The 20,536-nt window shown below is 35.8% G+C and overlaps 1 protein-coding gene across 1 annotated transcript in view; it reads left to right on the top strand.

Moving 5' to 3' along the window:
* The window catches only part of Nrx-1 (neurexin 1), a 246,604-nt gene that overhangs the window by 113,301 nt on the left and 112,767 nt on the right, over positions 1–20,536 (top strand). The window contains exons 4-5 of the mRNA XM_018543777.1: positions 15,625–15,768; positions 19,981–20,141. Coding sequence (XP_018399279.1) covers positions 15,625–15,768; positions 19,981–20,141 — 305 coding nt within the window. The remainder of the gene's footprint in view (positions 1–15,624; positions 15,769–19,980; positions 20,142–20,536) is intronic.

Raw genomic sequence — 20,536 nt, forward strand, 5'->3', positions numbered from 1 at the left:
TATATTATTTTCGGACAATTTCGACAATTCTTCGCGTTCTAATTGGACGATAACTTCACTCGCATAGTGTGTGAAATTATCGACACGTTTCTATATCCTTCAGTCCTCGATAAAATGTTGCAACTTTTACATGAAAAGTTGATTCTCGAACTGAGTGGCATTGCGACGCGTCTCTAATTAGGACACGTATACAGTCCTTATTTCAATCAGTGTTCCAATATTCGTATATATCTCAATCAGAATCTGTTGCGTGCAAGAGATCAGTATATATTCTTCCTACTGTATATTTCACGGATATCTGTCTTTAATTTTCGTCCGCGCAGTTATATTCATATTTCTCCCATAATACGAAATTGAACGAGACAAACAGTCGTAGAACGATAATTGCAATTCGACAATGGAAGAGAAAGCGAGAAAGTGCAGCCGTCTGTAGAAGTGCTGTGAGAGGAATAAAGACTAATTAAAGAGATGCGTGGCCACAGCGCGCGGCGAGGCGCGAAGCGAAGTGAAGTTGGCCGCGCGATTTTCGAGTTTCCGTCGTCATTAATTCGCTGCGTTCGCGAAGTGTCGCAACTTGTAGAGTCGTAGCTCCGCTTATAATCGCAATCGCATCTCCTCCGCGTTATCCCGTTTCATCGCAGCTTGGTACGGTCGCTGCTTTTTCGCATTATTCTTCCGTAACACAGCAAAGTGCGTGTCACGCGCGATTAACGTTGTACAAAATGCCGCGCGATTGTAATTAGCCGCGTATTAACCTCATTCGCGAGTGCCAGGATCTGAGAGGAAAAGGAGGAGGCCAGAAAGGGAGGCAATGGAGCAACCATATGAGGGGAGGGGGAAGGTAAGTGTTTCGTTCTTCACTGGTTTCCTTTCAAATTCGACTGTTTATTCCTGTGCGATGAAAGAAATGCACTCATTATTAAAGAGCTATATTTTATATCATTATGCGAAATAAAACGCGTTTGAAATATTTAATTACGACGATAAATTTATAATCTCGAATCTGTTGAGAAAATTCTACAGAATAAATAAAAAGAATAAAATAAAAAAAATTAATGAAATATTTTTTTTTATGTAATGTTAATGTAATATTAATATGAAATATTTTTTTAAGATGTTATTTTGGTTCAGTACATAAAAGATTTTAAGGCTATTTAAATTATTTGTGTAAAATCCGCACGCAATTCTCGACGCAATTATTATTTACGAGTATAAAAATTAATGATTACTTGGTTATTACAAAATAAAATATTTATATTTACAACTAAAATGAGCGTTCTTTGTGAATAAATTTACAAATATACATTACATATCGGGGGCACTCGTCTTTTATTTTATAGGCGGAAATGTACTTTTCATCAAATGCGCGAAATAAAACGGTGGGCAGAAATTTACTGCGCCAGATCGTGAAATTCCCTCTGGTGTAGTCTCGATCGCGATATAAGCTCTCGGCGCGGAAATCAACGGCGGAATCACGTAAATCACCAGGAACATTCCGTGAGTCGTGTAGCGAAACATGCGGTAAACAACGGATAGGCGACGGTGTAAATCGAACGGCAGTTTGGGGCGAGGCTAGGTCGGCCCTTCGTATCAATAGCAGTTCTGCGTCAACAGTGTTTAGTCGGTAATCCGCATACCTTGCGAAGTAACAATGCATTCCACTTGTCCGCTGGTTATACCCGGTGCAGAATTAGGCTCACGTACGCGACTCGGGTACTCGGGAGTCTGAACGGTTTCACAATGGCTCGCGATATCGCAGGGGATCGAATCGGAATCGAATGTTCGTTTGCGACTGAGGAAAGAGTTTTGCGAAAATGATTCTGATTCTGATACAGAAAGGACTGATGTGGATGAAAATCTAAAAGTTTAGTTTGGCATACACAGATCTGAAAATCATTTTCTTAGATCGAAGTATAATTTTATGTAGAAAACTCAAGTGTGATGAGCGATATTGCAAAAAATTTCTTTAGAAATCAACTTGAACGTTCTACATAATTATTTTGATAATCCAACAAAGCTATTTTTAGACCGATGGTCAGCTAAATTTTTAGATACTTCAGCAAAAACCGTCCTTTCCGTGTAACGAAGTAAGTGATAATTGCCCGCGGGACTAAAAAGTCGCGTTTGACAAATTGCCAAAAAAGCCATTTCGCACACATACCTCTTCCTTTAATAAAGAAATACATCTGTATCAGAGTTCTTTTGTATAAATTGAGAGATACGTGTATTTACCATCAAATAAGTGTACGAAGAAGACAATTTTACCAAAATATTTAAAATTGAGTCAGATTCACATCTGAAATTAATTTTGTTGAACAAAAAATTAAAGAAAAATTACAGAAAACTGCAGTTGCTAGAATTCCAAAACTTTTGCTTGTTTATTATTTAATTATTTTGATTATTATTTAATTTAAGAGATTATTTAATTTTGACGGCCCACCAAAATTCTTTTCAGATCTTTATCCAATTAAATTTTTAGATACCAACGAAATTTTCAACAAACTCGTCCTTTCCAAGTGTATTTGCTTGCAAATAACATTTGATGTAAAAGTAACTGCGCCGGATATACTCCGTTCATAAGTAATCGCGTCTCTGCTGAATGCAAGCAGCGTCACGTGCGGCGATGAGGAGCACCCTCGACCAACGGGGGTTAATAACACGGATTACGCTTCACTGCGCCCCTTGGCGATTTTCTACAACCGTAGACGCCCACGATATCACCGACAAAGAGTTATCCGCGTCCGGTCGGAAAATCCATTTTCCAACGACAGCATCTCGTCCGAGACGAGTAAAAAGCCCATCAGGAAATTATACACGTTGGATACGTTGCATCGGTAAACGGGAGGGACGATAAGCGGGGGACGGAGGAGTCTTCGACTATGGTCGGAGTTAAAGTTAAAGTTCTCTTCGCGGCTACACACCGGGGGGAAGGTAATATTCTCTCTGCGCCCGGATTTATGCCGCGGCGGTCGTGGCGAGAGGTAATTGCGACGCGCAAGGGATCGCGTTAGAAGGCGGTATCCCGTCCTCGTGGATTATGAACGGCCGTTTTGTCGCGTTGTTAGCAGATATCCGACGCAACTATGAGAGGCAAGAGAGACGCTAATTAAGTTTTTCGCGCGCCGCATTTCCACGCCCGCGTAGAGGATCTCGGAGGAACGATCCTTCCGCTCAACATGACACGAAGAGACTTCTTTTTTAAGCTTTGCTTGACGTATTTCTTAGACACCTCGAAATTCTCACGAAATGCATCACGCAATCTTACACGATAAGATGATTTATTCGTGTATAGTCTCATTCGTTTTTTTCTTCTGAAATTTATTTCAGTAAGAATTCCTTCTTTTCTTTAATTAGTTAAAAACCGCGTGGGTTTCTCTACTATTTTTTGAAAAAGGAAATTAATTCCGTGCCAAAAATTAATGAGATTTAGAAACACACCGTCTGCAAAATCGACACCGTGTGGTATTAAAGTACCGCAACCGTTTAAGATCCTTCGAGTTGTCAGGACGACGAAGTGACGACGAGGAAAATAAGGTGAGAAGGGACTTGGAGCAATTACTCGTACGTTCCGGTTGCGAAGAATTATGGTCTCCAGTGCGGCAAACTCGCGACGCGAACTTTACCCGATCCTTAATTCCTTAACGCTTCTCGCCACGCTAAAACTGTGTAAGGGCGATATATAATTCATTAATGCACTCGTCGTCTACCATTCTGTTAATTATTAATGAGCACCGAAGTTGGAAAACAAATTTTATAAGTTTGAATTACGTTAGTTAGTTCGTGTTGTAACGGTAGTTTGATGAAAATTAAAAGAACTTTTGTGAAATATATGTTATAGAATAAAAAGACGTCCCAATAAACACAGATTGGTATAAGAAACGTATAAAAACGGATATAACCATACGTATTGTACGTGTAAGAAACGTATATAATAAACGTATATAATCCGTGGACATGTCCTCAACCCATCCCATTTTAAATACGTATATATAAACGTATTTATAAACGTTTATATAAACTTATTTATAAACGTATTTTAAAACGTACATATAAACGTATTAAACAAACGTATATAATTCGTGGACATGTCCGCAACCCATCCCACTTTAAATACGTATGTATAAACGTAATTTTAAACGTATATATAAACTTATTTATAAACATATTTTAAAACGTACATATAAACGTATTAGATGAGCGTATATAGTTTGTGGACATGTCCGCAATCCATCCCATTTTAAATACGTATATATGAACGTAGTTTTAAACGTACCCAATAAACACATAATGGTATATTATACGTTAAAATCAATTATTCTCTAATCGAATAAAAAAAATTTTTTTTTAATTTTTAAATAAAATTTGTTTTTTTTAAATTATTTTTATGTAGACTTATAGAATTAATATATAATAGTTCTATATACAATTTATGAATTACAAGTACATATAAGATATTTTATAATTTTTGAAAACGCATATGGATATCGATGGGATTCGAACCTAAGACCTTTGAGGTGGTAACCTAACACGCTAACGCTGAGCTATAATCGCACGCTGTTTGGATAGTTTCGAAAATGATTGTTAAACACACGATGGTGTTATATTAAACGTGCATTATACGTAAAATATAGTATAAAAAATGTATCATTAGTATATCTGATAAACGTTTAAATTTGTACCATTTTTATAGCATCACTTAATATACGAAAGATCAATCGAGTAACTGTTGGTCCTTCGTCAAGTTGGACTTTAAAAACATAGTTGATATTTGTAAATTCGCAGATAAATTTAAGTGTGTGAAAAATAAATAAAATGCAATCCGATATTTGAATTGTATTTTAATTATTTTTCACAAGTATGGAAGAATTTTTTTGGATTTCTGTACAATTTGCAATAATAATAATAAAATGTGCATCGAATCTCAAAGACTCAGATTGCTAATAGAAGAAGTAAAATTTTATATTATCGATGGAAAACTAATATTTGTTAAATATTCAAAATGGGTAATAATTATATTGCTGAAAGCATATTTTTTTATTTAAAAAGGACTCAAAAATATTAATGATTAAAAAAATGATTGAGGCGATCATAGCTTTTTAGTTAAAAACGAAAGACTCCAGTATAATCAAGCTTTGAAGAACAACTCCAAACAAATAATAAAATCTCATTTTCTATTAAATTTTAAATTAATTTTATTCTTAAACAGATTTGTAATTTGAGAATTGAATATAGAGATATTTAATTAAATCGAAAACTCATTTTAAATTCAAATAATGCCTTTCTTCGGCAGAAAAAAATGCGACTTATTAAGTCAAAGAATTCAAATGAAAGATGGTTCGTCCAGCAAGTCTGAAACACGCTTTATATTAAAATATAAACGAAGTTCTCGTACTTTCTTGTTCGTTTATCAGCTTAATTTGTGATGAGCATTTCTTTCGGTATAAAAGATTCGTCCATCTTTTTCCAAACAGACGAGAGTTTTAGCTTATTGTTAGACTAGACTTTTTTATTACATTTCGCAGCTTAGGCCACTTTGCGCCTGTCACATGAACTGGGTCACAGAATGGAGGCGTTTGAGGTCAGGGAGAAAAACGGTTTTATTAAATTTTGGGGGCTTAGGCCAGTTTTACACGTACAGCCTGACGATTGCAATTTTCCGCTGCAGCGATACAAAGAGATGCTGCGAAGAGGGTCGTTCGGCTCTCACTTCTGGCTATAAACGAGCTGCTTGCAATAACTGCCGCGCGATAAGTAATCCATATTTATGGAACGGACGACCGTCCAACGAGAAAACTCCGGCATTCAATGATACGAGGCACGTAGTAAGCGAAATTATTAAAGAGTTGCGATAATTAACGGCCGTGCATGTATCTGACCGAATTTTCAGCATTGTATTACGCGTGCATGCACAATGTATAGTATACGTATCGAGTAGCAGACTATATATGGAACATTCGATAATTCATTCGCATTCAATAAATGGAATCATAATCCTTATCGATTATTGAAATAATTTTCTCTTAATAAAAGCATTAAAAATCAAATAAAAAAAATTACAAATTATTTTACGATTATTAATATTTTAAAATTGTTCAAAAGTTGTAAAGCATCACACATGAGAATTAATAGATATTGATATTAAATAAAAGGCACCATACAATTCCTATTATGCATCAATAATCTGTATGTATGTATAACTAATGAAAATCATTTTGAAACAATAAGTTTATTTATATGAAACAGATAGCTCAGTTACATATCAATATTGTCTGAAATTTATTTACTTCGACCAAGCTGAGAGAGAGAGAGAGAGAAAGGAGACAAGATTTTTGTACTTTATTTATAATACAATGTATAAAAGTTAATAGGACACGCATATAATATGATTTTTTATTTAAAATTCTGTTAAAATGATTTATGGTATTCGCTACAATTGTTGAAAAATGTTATATGAAAAGTTTATTTGTTGCATATTTTTATATTTAAAAATGTCTATAAATTCTTCTAAATGTTACCACGCGTGCGACACGCTGAAAATATAATATGAAATATACATCGAAATATTTTTATATTGTAAATCGGTTTTTCAATTTTGACTAAAACATTTATTCGCACCTTTATTTGCTTTCTATTACTTTTTTCGATTCTTTTTTTCGTAACGGTAAACAATTCGTACTGAATTATTTTGCCGCTCGTTGATTAACGACAATTGTCGTTTCTTGTTGCCAATTTCATTAAACGAAACTGTTTACGGTATTTCATGACAACAATTTTGCGCGAAGTTTTCACTCTTCTCGCACACTTATGTTCCGAAAACGAGCGACGCTTTATTCCGACGCTTCGCTTCTTGGAAATGTAAGCGTCTCACGTGCAGAAAAGAGAACAACGAATTTCAGCGAGGTGGCATCACAGGATGCACTACTCCTGAGATGAGAAAAAGTCTGTGTCGTTTCCCGAGGGATCTCGTTACTCCTCGAGGCTCTTCGAGAGATTACTCGGCTAATCCCGCAAGGACGACGACAACGTCGAGCATGAGATCGAACGACAGCGTTAATATCGCTTTTATCGCGCTGCAAAAATTTATTAAATAGATAACGGCCGCAATACTGCACAACCCGCATATCATTGGAACATTTCGATTTCGTGATAGACTTGGAAATAACTTAATATAAAGAAACAATTTATAATTTGCCGTATTTCGCTTCTCTTTTCTCCAATTATGTAAAATAAAATATTTACATTTCATTTACTTTTAAAAAATTTTGGAAAGAGAGAGAAGTACAAAAATAAAAATTAATATACTACAATATATTATCATATATTATATAATAGAAATTATATTTATGATGTTTTAAAAATAACATTTATTTTATAAAGTGAAATTATTTGACACACACTTTTTGTAAGAAAAATTAGACTTTAAATTGATGAAAAAATCCATGAAAAATATTTTATTCTGCAATATCCTTACATATTTTCTAGCAAACAAGGCGTTATTTGCCATCATTTTGACGCCAAGATGACGACAAGTACCGTCAGCTTGTTTGCTGAGGTCTCTTGTGATATCGAAAATATTTTTGATGTGTTCTATCCGCAATCAATTTTATGTTTAACTTCTTCGATGTTGAATTTTATAAGAAAAATTCGAAATTAAAAAAATCTGTCAAGTCTCGAAAAAGTTAGACGACTTGCTTGAGGGTACGTGCCGCATGCGCAAATTTCGTGCTACACCCAAAGGAGAGATCTTTGTCGCATAGGAGTATTATAGGCTCGCGCGGTATAAATCAGTCTAACACTTCCGCTTCGTGGAAGCTTTTGTGATATTCCATCACGCGGCCGGTGACGAGCATCATTCGATAGATGGCCTTCGATCGCGGGAGTGGCCGGGACACTTACGTAATTTTATATCCAGAGAGACGTCTAGATTCAACTATTTTCCCTCCCTTGAGAAAGCTTCTCGACGTGAAAATGACCAGCCACCCGTAACGTATCATGGGGCTTGTTTACCTTTATTGGCTGCTTATACTCTTTACTATCGTCGTGCTCGCGTACATATATGAGATATTGCCGGAGTGTTCTAGCAGACTGTAAAAGGCGATAAGTCACAACGAAAATTGTACTTTATTGAGGCATGAAAAATACGATCTATGTACATCGATGAGAGTCGTGCGAATAGATGAAAATTGCAACGTCTATACGTTTTATGGCAATTTCTGAAGATATTTTCGATTTAATCAGGGATGGGAAGATCATCTCGCGCTAATCAGTTGTTTTAGACGGAGAATCTGGTGCTTTGATTTAATTACTCATTAATTGCCGAAGGATATAGGGAAGCGTGCGCTTCAACATTTGCGCAGCTGGCTAAATTCGTGTTTACATGAATTTACACTTTATTGACTGTTGCGTATATATAGATACGTAATATTTGATCGCTGTTTGTAGCGCGCGTCGCTCATGGCGGTTTTAAAGTAGCGACAAGAACTCTCTGTGTAATATTATAGGAGAGGTTTTGACTTTTGCGAGAGAAAATTCCGTTAAAAATTAGTTTGATTTCATAAGGAAAGCGCGACAAATATTGAGTCTCGCGAGTCTTGGATTCGTGTCACGTGCTGGAAGTTGTCTTCGGAGCGTTCTTGCGGACGAGCTCAGGATTTCGATTCGGCTGCAACCCTCGCGGGATCGAGCCTTGAAAGTCTTTGGTCGCTTGTCTGTTATGCAAGAGAGTTCCCTGCAGCCGTTCTCTCTCGTGGTCATAACGAATGCGCCGGGAACGGACCGAGGGAGTTCCGCCACTCGCAGAACTCGCTCTGTAACTGGAACTGCTAAAAGCTTGGCCGCACAATTGTCCGGATTCGCGCGCCAAGGTACCCACGACGACTGGTAATTTCGCGTTCTCTGTGCCGACGAATGTGTAGCGCGACGCCTCTCGTCACGCGCTCATGCGTGGAATTGGTGTTCCGCCGCGTCGCGTCGCCTTGTCCTAATAACTTATTCTCGCACTTTGTCTCGACGACGTGGCTTTATTTTAGCCCCATCGCGGGCGCAACCGCGGATTCGAGATATGAAGTTTCCACCATCGTTATGGAGGAAAAAAGTCCTTCAAAGTTTTTATTTCAGAAAACTTTCTTCTTAATATGTTGCTCTCTTTGTAAAGAGGATCCGTGAAATTTATTTCACAAGTTGTACACATTATTGCATACAATTTTGGAATTTTTGTTATAAATATTAGAGATAGAGTAGTATGTAGAGTGAATGTTTCTAAATATCCACGTAGTATGGATGATTGTTATAAATTTAAAAAAAAGGAATTTACTTTTTTACGTTTTTTTACGAATTAATAACCTAGGTGTTTGGAACAAGTTCAAAGAGAATTGCTCATTCGACAGCAATACGCAACATCACGGCGACGAAGTTCTATTTCTTATAAGCAAACAAACGATAAACATCAGTATAGATTGAACAGAATAGAATAAAAGATATAGCATTATGACATTTTTCTCTTGTTTTAATGAAATGATTTTTTGAAGACGTTTCTATGTAAAAAAGTTCGTTTAGAGATCTAATACTCCTGAAAGTTATGTGTTTGTGTTTACTGGAATACCCGAAAGCTATTTCAATTTCATTGCGAATTCTTATCACGACAACTATAAAAAGATTTCTTTTTCTAACTGAAAAAGAATTTAGAATTGGTGACATTGATAACATAAATGTGAAATGAAACCTTGCGGAATTCTTAAGAATATTTTCGAATCATGCAGAAATAGAATTCAGGGAAAAAGAGTTATTTTTTTCGAACTTTCTATGCTGTTTAGGTATAAATACTTGATAGAAAAATGCATATTGCCTAAAATTGTTAGAAAACGATATTTTGATTGTAATAAATATGTTGAGATTCCAATTTCTATTTTTTTCCCTTTTCATTTTTCTTTAACTACAATAATGCGGCTGTTAAAAACTTTTGAACAGGATGAACAAATTCAGTGTTTTTTTTTTAACTTACGAGACAACCTGCACAGTTTGCGGTGTGAAACATTTTGCGAAATTCTTACGGGATTAAAACGCGATGTAGTATTCAGACCGATGCACTTGGGATGTAATTTTCATATTTCTCGCTCAGGGGCTTAGAACATACGTCTCCACGCGCAAAATTTCGCGGCGAGACGATGATATCCCTTTCTCAAACGGAGTTGAAGTCTGGCTAGGGATAGCCGTGGATTAAGGATCCCGGAGCGCGCAGGCCGCAACGGAGCGTGCGATGGTAAAACGACGGCTCGTACCACCTTGGTAGTTTCCGGTGAGCGATGTCATCATGTGTCGCGTCGACGTGATGCAATATACATGCTAATACGATAGCTTGAACCAGTTCATGAGGTGGATACCGTTGGAAAATGCCGCCGCGAGATTCTCTCTTCGGCCCTTTGACACGACTACGAAAGACACCACACCGATGACCGACCACTTGCCCATGAATTTCAAACAGCTCTCTTCCCTCGTTTTACTGATTTAAGAAAGTTAAGGGAAGAATCAGTCTCTATGAAAATTTCTCGTAGTTAATATTAATGCAATTACGTGGTGTAACTAACGTAATACTGCATGTATAGCAGGAAATATTGTCGATTAACCAAAGTGTTTTGCATTGTAGATAGTACTAATGTACTTTTGCCGGAAAGAGAGATGGAAAAGTGATGAAAAACTCTGTAAATGTTAGTTTTATGTTGGTACACGGCACAATTTACGATATTACGTACATCCAAAACATCTCGACTTGCAAATACCATAAAAATAAATGATTGTTGATCTCGCGTTATATTCGTAGCTATCAAAGTGTCGTCCAATTTTCTCAACATGTTGCACTCGCAGTATTCAAAAAGGTAGAAAAGGCAGATACTTTTCCTGGTTTCGGCTTTAATACCGAGAAACTTTGTTTTCAATGGCGATAGTAAAAGGCTTTATTGTTTTAGGGGATTTCCGTGGGTTACAATATTCCCTGCAGTCAGAAACACAGAAAGCCGAGTTCTACGGTTATGTTTACGATGCGAGTTAAATTTCTATGTGAGTTGTAAGAGCGAAAGCGAACCGTTCTCTGACTATAATTAAACTGCCAGTAAACAAGTGTGTTTATTAATGCAAGTTCTGAAAAAAAAAGAACATTACAAAATATAAAATTGAGTAAAAAATGTATAAAGAATAAAATTTATAATAAATAACATCATAAATACGTAAATTAATTTATTCTTATTTTTACACTGATTACGATATATACTGTGTTTACATTATGTAAAGAATCTTTATCAAATTTATAATTTTTTAACGAGATTAAATTGCATTTTAATTTGTATGTTCAACAAAAACATTAAATTAATGTGTGAAATGTGCCATTAAAAATAATATTGACTTAATATTTCGTCAATCTTGATAAATTTGTATGGTTCTACATAAAGAAATTATACATATATTCCAAAGTTTATCATTATATAATAGTTTCAACAACGTTTTGATAAAATTATTGACAGTTAACTTCTTTAATCTTATTATATATTTACGTGAAATTGCTCTTCCTTCCTATCTTCCCTCTCCCTCTCTCTCTCTCTCTCTCTCTCTTTGTTCATTAAATATTTTATATTTTAATATGCATTTACGTTGTGGCGAAGGATTGCAAATTACTTTCGCTGAAGGCGTTTCTCGTGCAACAAACTGTTTGCAAGGATTAACTTGGCAATCCTTTAAATGCAGAGAGAATACCGACGTAGAAAGATTCGAAAGTGCAGGAACTAAATAAATCGGACGACGTCCTTAGCACGCTTTTATCCGCGTGAGCCGTTAAGATTTATTAAACCTGCATATACTTCCGCATCTACTACCTTGAGCTTAAGCTTCGATACGGTTTATTTTACTCCGACCAGCAAGTTTCCTGAAATTCAAGCTAAACAAATGAGCTTTACTGCTGCTCAAGAAAAACAGACGGTTTCCCTTATAGACGCTGGTCAAATGTTACATTTAATTAATATAATGTTCGCCTTTTGTATTTTGATAAAGATTGTAACCTTCCGACGCACTGTCAAATATTATTTAATATACAACAAATCAATTAAAGAAGACTCTCGAAAGTTTCAAATAACAAGAATATAAAGGCTAATGAGAGCTATTCGCTGTTATTAGTGCGATCATATATAAGATATGTTAAAGAGTGAATTTTATATACTACGTAAGTTGTGTTCCCCCCCAATTATTTAATATACTTAATAAAAATAAAAAATTTTTAATTCTTTTAATTTTAAGTTGAGTGCAACTATTAAGCGATAATAAAATTATGAGAAAAACTAAATTATAAATAAAATAATTTAATTATAAATATAATTGATAAATTATAACTAATGAAAACAAAAGGATAGCATTATAAATAATTGATGTCATTAAGCACACATGCAAGAATTACACACATGTGAAAAAGAGTTATTTCTAAATAATTCATACTCTCTTCTTAAATAGAGATTATTGGCCAATTATTGCTTTAATATACCTATAAAATTAAAAGTAAGAGTATAAAAATTTTGTAATATTTGTAAATATAATTATAGACGTCTAACAAATAACAACGTTGCGATCATTACGTAACACCGCTTGTAACGCACATTGCCTGATATCGGTATTTTCCCGGTTATTTTTCTTCGTCAATGTTATCGAGTAAAGAAGAGCAAAAGAAGAGATATTCTTTCTCTCTTCAGATATTGATATTTCTACCAACGACGTAAGCCATTAGACATTAGAAATATATTTTCCCTTCTACTTTTCTCGTTCTGTTTATTTTTTTCATTTTCAAGACAGATTTTTATTGATTGGAAAAAAAATCTCCATCTTTCTTTCTCTTTTCCCGATATTAAATGTGATTTAATACTTGATGAACGAGAGAAAACAAATCTAGTAAATAACTTGTAGATTTAATTTTATGATGTAATAAACCGATCCCCGCGCACATACAGCACAGAAGCTTGCAGCATCATGCTTGCTTATACCGTAAGATTGCTGGAACATCGTAGTGTTGTTGAAAAGTTCTGTGCTGTATGGATATCATTCATACAGATTGGCCTCTTTGAGTTACCAGATTAGATTTGATATGATCAGATAACAGTAATATACAAAATTTCCTTGTATTTTTATTGATAAAAAGTAGCAAGTCACATACCATATATACGGTTAGAATAATTTTCTATTCTATGTCGAATTGCCTCGTACTCCTTGTTTCACCTCGGGAAATTTAATTCTTGGAAAGATCCGGCGGATGCTTAACTCGCAAAGTAATTACGCGCGGCTGATGTTAATTATCCGGTGTTCGCGTTATATGTGCGAATACTGCGAAATCGACCGATCGATTTAGTTGAGACGCCACGGAGTGCCAAATGATTCCCAATGGAGCAAAACCAACCCCGGCAACACCAATCTGCTGGATATCGCGTAATTATCTAAGCAGGATAATATGCGCACGCGGGATGCTATACGTTTTATGGTAATTATCTTTCACGGGCTGTGCTACTTTGCGCTTGGCACACATTCTCTGCTTTCGAGAACATCGAACTAGAAAATTTTTTAAATGACCTTGTAAAAAATATCTTTATTTTTCGACGTTTTTATAACGATAAAAGCATTGATATTTATAGACTTTGGTCAAGAAAAAAAACTCAATCGATATCTACTAAAAATAATGTAACATTAATGTTACAGTTACACATTCAACAATGTAATTGTTATGTAACATGTGTTCTATTACATTTATATATTGTTGAGTGCAAAATATAACGTCGATGTTATGTTACTTTTAATTTGTGTTGACTGAAAATTGATTTTGAATTTATGAGGAATTATATAGAACTTTAATTCTTGTATTGTATTGTATAAAGCTGATATTTCACATACTTAAAATATTATTCTGCTAATCGAAAAGTTTCCCGACCTCTTATTCCTCTACTAACACTTTCTTGTTCCACGTCTTTTGTCGCGCATCGAAGAATACGTTGACAAAGTCGCGCATAAATCGTGGCTAAGTGCGCCTTAGCGTAGCCGATACACGCGCCTCTACTAATCCGTATTAATCGCCAGCCATTCATTAGGAAGTCAGCAATGGGTGCCGCGTAATTCTGCACCTGGCGCACTCTCGCGATCAATCGCTCGCGTTCCTCCCTTACCATAAATCTTGCCGCTAAACTACCGCTGTACGCCCGCAGAAGACAATGACCAAGTAAGCTCAACGGCTGCTTCAGCACCCGTTGTATCCCTATAGGACAATCCGAAAGAAACACGCGGCGCTATTGTGTTTTCTCTTCGATCAAACATAATCATATAACGGACTTTTTGATAAATTTCTATTAAATGCGTATATTATCGAAAAAACAATAATATTATAAAATACAATATCAGTAAATAGTTCGTTTATATTAATAAAATATATAAAACAATTTTAATATAAAACTAAAAATTTACACAAAAATAACCCACTTTAACCGAATATGGCCTTCTTCGCTTACCGTACTGTTTACTTAACATGTTATTCTTGTAGTATATTATAATGGTATTAAATAAATTGGAGAAGGTCCGTAAATGGCTAGAAATTGAATGAATATGTTTTTTTTTCACTTTACGCGCATTTAAATTCTACCTTCTTTCAGCCTCCTCTTTTGTTAAGTGTCAAGATCGGCTTGTTTCGGATTCTCTTATCATTCACAGTCCTACAAACAAATCCCGATGCTCTTTATTCGATTCGGCGGGAACATTTAATCGGATTTTGAGATTCCGCCCGTGAGAGAGAGAGAGAGAGAGAGAGAGAGAGAGAGAGCGGTCGCGGACGCGTTTCCCGTTATTTTCCATCTTTCATTGTTATCGCGACGAAACAAAGGTAAGCGCGGTCGCGCAAAAAGACCGTAAGATGGGTTTAATGGCACTGGCACGTCGCCAAATCGCGCCGCGGGGTCGAATGCACCGATTGAAATGTTCATTACCGCCGCAAATCATCCGGCGAATCCGCGTAAGGAAGAGCTGCCTGTACTATATATCCACCACTTCGTATCTCTTTCAGCTCGCTCAACTGCGGTAGAAACGAATTGCCACGATAAATCCGTCGGCGTCGATTTTTCTCGAGAGGCCGCGTCGCTTCCAAGATGATGGGTTGGGATTCTTGGCGCTTATTACTGTGATTCGCAAACTTACGAGAGAAGACTGAGAAATCTCATCATTTACCACAATCTCAGAAAGATACAAAAATGTTATTCCTTTGGTCTATTTGTTGAAAGAAATAGCTTTAAAAGTACAAATGTAATTAAATAATAATCATATTTGTTTTCGCGGTTAATAAACTAGTCGTTAAACTAATATTTGTCTAATAGTTGATTATGTGTGTTTACATTTTTTGTATTATTTTCATCAAAATTGAAAATATTAATCGCATATATTGTATAAATAGTTAATAATTTACTTTTTTCGTTCGAAAGAGAAAATTGGAGAAGGGATTCCAATAAATGAGAAAGAAGCTTTTCATTTTTTTTAACTTATACCGATAATTTGCTAAGCGAGTCTCTAACGAAAACTATTGTAGTGGATTGGCCGATTTATAAACTACTGGCTTTTTTGTTCCAGACAAAGCTCCCTCGGAAGCATCCTTCAGAGGGACTGAGTATCTCACGATAGATTTGAGCAAAGCGGAACCAGTACTCAGTACACAAGAATCCATAAGCCTTCAGTTCAAAACGAGAGCAGCAAATGGACTTCTATTTTATTCCGGTAAGTACTTCCTGTGTTCATGGCGAACGACTTTCTTTGTCAATTATAATAACTTCCCTTTAAGTGGCGATTTTATTTCCACTTGCGAATTGTTCCACTTTCGAATGTGTTTGCGGGCAATTAAGAAAATAGATTTTTAATAATTGAAAATGTTCGCAGTTCGTATAACTGATGGATAATTATACGGGTTACAAAATCAAAAGTGTAAAACTAATGATTGAAAGTATCGATTTTAAAGTATATAAAATTGTTGTATTATAAATTTTCTGGATACAATTAATAATCATTAAGGCGTGCAATTAATTGAAAACAATTTGGGAAGATCAATAATGGAGTGACATTTAATCGAGTAACTTACGAATGACCGGATATCCTTTGAGAGAATGCAGATAGACAATAGAACCATCTTGGACAATGGTTGCATATTAAATCTTTAGATTGCTCTCCTTTTCTCGTGGCGACATTATAGCCAATTAGAATGTTTTAGTGGTTCGGACGTACAGCCAACTAAAGATATTTTGTCTTTCTTTTTTCCTTTCTCTTTCTATTTAACATCGTTCTTTTATTATCTTTTCTTTCTTTCTTTTACTTTAAGACGGTATCACATTAAATCTTATACGATCTATATGAACTTTGACTTCAAAATCATTTTGTTTAGAATTTTCGTAGATTAGTGAACGCAGTATGTATATATTATTATTCGAGAATATCATCAAATTACTTTATTTGCATATCTGTAACCTACAAATCTACTTTATATAATATCAGTATAATAAAATTTCTAATTTTATGTTTAGTTTCAACATTTATAATAAAACTATTTAGACTCTGTTCTATAATTTTAGTCAGTTATAATTGTTTTTAAAACATCAATAATTCGATCTTACTAATAATTTCAAGTGTTTAAGTTTGGAGAGATGTTTGCAAAGTAAAAGTTTTAGATTAGTAAAATAAATCACGATGTGTGTGTATGTGTGTTCTCCAACATTAATTTTAAAACTTTAACAGAATTTTAGTTTGGAATTTAAAATACAAAGTTGTAAAAATACATACAACTTAAATTTAATCAAGTTGTCTGAATAAATAATCAGAGGTTCGGAGAAAAGGTAGCTCAAGTTGTGAGATAAAGAAAAAGTTTGTTTCTTACTCGCTTGCATTTTGGTCAGATTTCTAATTTACTGTGCCTTTATATCATACCCCATCGTTTCATCTGGCATATTATGGCTTCCCCCCGGATGCACGTGAACCTCCAGTTTATAGTATACTTACGTAATGAACGGTAGAATCAGCGCAGCCCCAAGATGGCAAGACTGCACCATCCGCAGTAAAAGGAGGAGTTTGCACCTCCGCTCCGGTTACAGCAACTCGAAACCTATATACCGGAGCCGCAATGCCGTACCACATACACTTACCGCTCTCTCACACATCCGCATTCGCATACATCCACTACACGTACGACACACAAGATGCATACGTAGCAATCGTTTCTTCCTCTCGCATCTCCGCAGCGCGCTCACACCAGGCTGCTCATTTGTTCCTGAGATAAGCTATAATACAACCGCGCACTCGCCGCGCATTTGAATTGCACGTATTTCCGGGGGGCATAATAATCGTCACGCCACGCAACTTCTATTCTTTCAAATCGCGGTATCTTATCGCGGGAATTCCCTCGCGAAAAGAGAGAGAGAGAGAGAGAGAGAGAGAGAGAGCGAGAGCGGTAAACGTAACAATCTCCTTTGAGAATTTCGCCGGAACGTGTCTGACCATTTTCGTCTTTTACTACTCGCGCTGTCGACTTCTATACTTGGTTTGTTCACGTGCCGAGTCGCGGTGTGTTAAATTCACATCGGAAATGGTTTCGTTTGTTTTCGAGTAACTATCTGTAACACAATTACACAAAGATATTTCTCGAATGTAACGGGATTTGGGCGGATAATTCGCGTCCAGGGGATAATTAGGTAAAGTACATTCCAATAACGAGCGAACAATAAATAACAATTTGCTCGTGCATGTGTTTGTGAATGTACTGGCGATCAACGACTGTTATTTTTGATTCTAAAAAATTCGTTTGCTTTTTAATAATTAAATATTCAATGGCGTATGAGCGGAGTTGGAAGAAATGGATCATTCATAGAAATTTCGACCATACGAAAAAAAATATACTAAATTTTAATAAATATAATATTTATTTGAATAGAGTGCCAACCAAACATTTTCTTACATTAAATGATTATTTAATCGATAAAAAGAATGTACGTTAAATCAAAATAATGATTCTCGTACCAAATCAATATATCATCATGTATAATAACTATTTATTATTGGTATTATTCAAACAAATGATCTATTAAAATTTCGAATGTTTTTTTTTTTTTAATGCAGGGGTGTAACCATAACGGAAGCGCGTAGAAATTCTCGCTAATTTCTCGCTGTGTACAATCCACCTCGCAGGGCACTATCTTTGCAGCGCGTAACGTGTGTTATCATGTTTGTTGTCCGATAGCGATCCGCGATGTGCATCGCGCCAGCGATGGTGGTATTACGCGAATAAAAGCGCGATACGTAACGCGCGTAATGCACTTAGGCGCATACTAATGCGTCGCGCCGGCAGCAATTAAGCCCGAAGTACTGTCTGCATCTTTTATACGCTCGAGTCCCCGGACTGCCCGTGAGATAATTAGTATGCGGTCGCGGCCCGATTTTAAAGCGACTGCGGCAATAACCAACGGTGGCGTTTGCGAGATTCACGAGTGTAACGCCATATCCGTTTGCGTCCCTCCCGTTGGGCCTTAATCTACTTGTAAAATCTACTGACGTAAATTATAATTTCTGTTCTGTAGCGTATTAACTCCTCTTACATACGTATTTATGTTCTTATTACACGCATCGAGAAAAATAATCGTAAATTAAAAAAAAATACTCGGAAACTTATTGAACCTTTTCTCTGCAAATTCTGTTAATTTAATTAAATGCAACAAATTGGAAAAAGTAAAACACTATATTCATAGAAGTTTATTAAGTGACTGTTTAATAACAGGGATTTTCACAAACTATTTATTTGACAACTTTTTCATTTTTGATAAAAAAAAATCAATTTTCGCTCTTTTTAATTTCGATTTTCTTTTAAAAAAAAAACAATCATTTTCACTGCGTTTAATTACAGGTAGATATACATTTTAATAGTATAATCCTCCGTATCTGTAATCATATCTTTATTTTCTCCGATTTTGATGAGCTTGAAAAATTGAATATTTCTAAGAGCTTAAAAACTTTTTATAAATAAAAAATTTCGTATTTATACAAAATTTTTAAATTATTTTTAAAAAATTTTGAAACCTTTCAACTTTTAAAATATTTTCTTGTAATTTCAACGATATTCTGAAAGAAAAAAACGAATTTTCTTCTAACAGTAAGAAGTGTTTCACTCCTTAAAAGTGCAATAGGACGTACATAAAGTATATGTATTTCTTATTCTCATTTACAAAATAACATATTAAAAGCTCGTAAAAATCAGAGGGTAATATACTTAAGTTTCCTTGTAAGCATATTTTAAGTCGTACCTGGTATAAAAAGTATCTGTACAAGAATACTAATCGCGTCTAACTTTTAATCACAAAAATCGTAGTTCCATCAGCAAAATCATTTTGATCCTCCAACTCGTTACAAGTATAACGTAATCCACGGGGATTTCCCGGCGAATTTAACATAGGATAATTATTAACGACGATCACCGGACGTTTTAACTGGTCGCCCGGAAGTAGCACGAAACTAATGGTTAAGCGGTCGTAATCGATTTATACGCGTCGCATCGTGCTATAATCCGGCGGGCGAGCTCGACGAAAAATGGAATGAGCCAGGGAACCTGATGGACCGATGTCGCCGCGGGGATTAAAAAGTTGCGTCGAAATTTGCGTACGTTGCTGTCGATCTTTTTTTTCAGGCGATGCGTGCGACGTTAACGCGTCAAAAGGGATTGCGTTCAATGGACGGTAATGTTCCCGGTCACGTCAATACAGACAGCAACTAAAAAACGTTCGTGATGGTTGCGAGCATTTTCCGTTTTCGACAATCTCGCGTCAGCCAATGTCACAATTAATTCAGCGGTATTATTTGCAAAGACGGGATAAGGATTTATTTGCCGTGCAAATGTATACCAAGCGCTCGCGCTCACGACACTCGCCACGACTTCATTACTCTCGTTTTTAATTACAGGAGAGGGCGATGATTATCTTACTATATCGTTGAGAGACGGAGGCGCCGCAGTCAGTATGAGCCTAGCCAAAGGAAGATTGGATCTGCACATCAAGCCGGTCAAGTTGAGATTCGACGATCGTCAGTGGCACAAAATTGTCGTCCATCGGAAGGTTCAAGAGGTAACAGTCATTATTATTTTATCTATCATTCGTAAACAGATGATGAAAAACGTAGTTAAAATACGACGAATTGAACATAGAATCTCCAAGTGAATAATCGCAAGAGGTTGACACTGTCCAATAATGCAAGTGATATTGATATGCTTAAGTTGATATATATACCGTCAGCTCGAGTTTCGCTTTTAAATATCTAATTTTAATGAGCGAAAAGTGGAAAATCCATTACAGAACGGACGTTGAAGGCGTTAAATTTTCACACTGTCGCGATTCAAATGGATCGACGAACGGACGTGAGAGCAATTTTGTTAATGTTGTGGATATACACTGGCATTCATTGCGCATTACGCGCAGTAGAATAGATAACGCAATTATTTGCGCGCTACCATCGTGGGTTC

This window comes from Cyphomyrmex costatus, unplaced genomic scaffold (genome assembly GCF_001594065.2).
Source record: "Cyphomyrmex costatus isolate MS0001 unplaced genomic scaffold, Ccosl1.0 scaffold398, whole genome shotgun sequence".
Classification (NCBI taxonomy): Eukaryota; Metazoa; Arthropoda; class Insecta; order Hymenoptera; family Formicidae; genus Cyphomyrmex; species Cyphomyrmex costatus.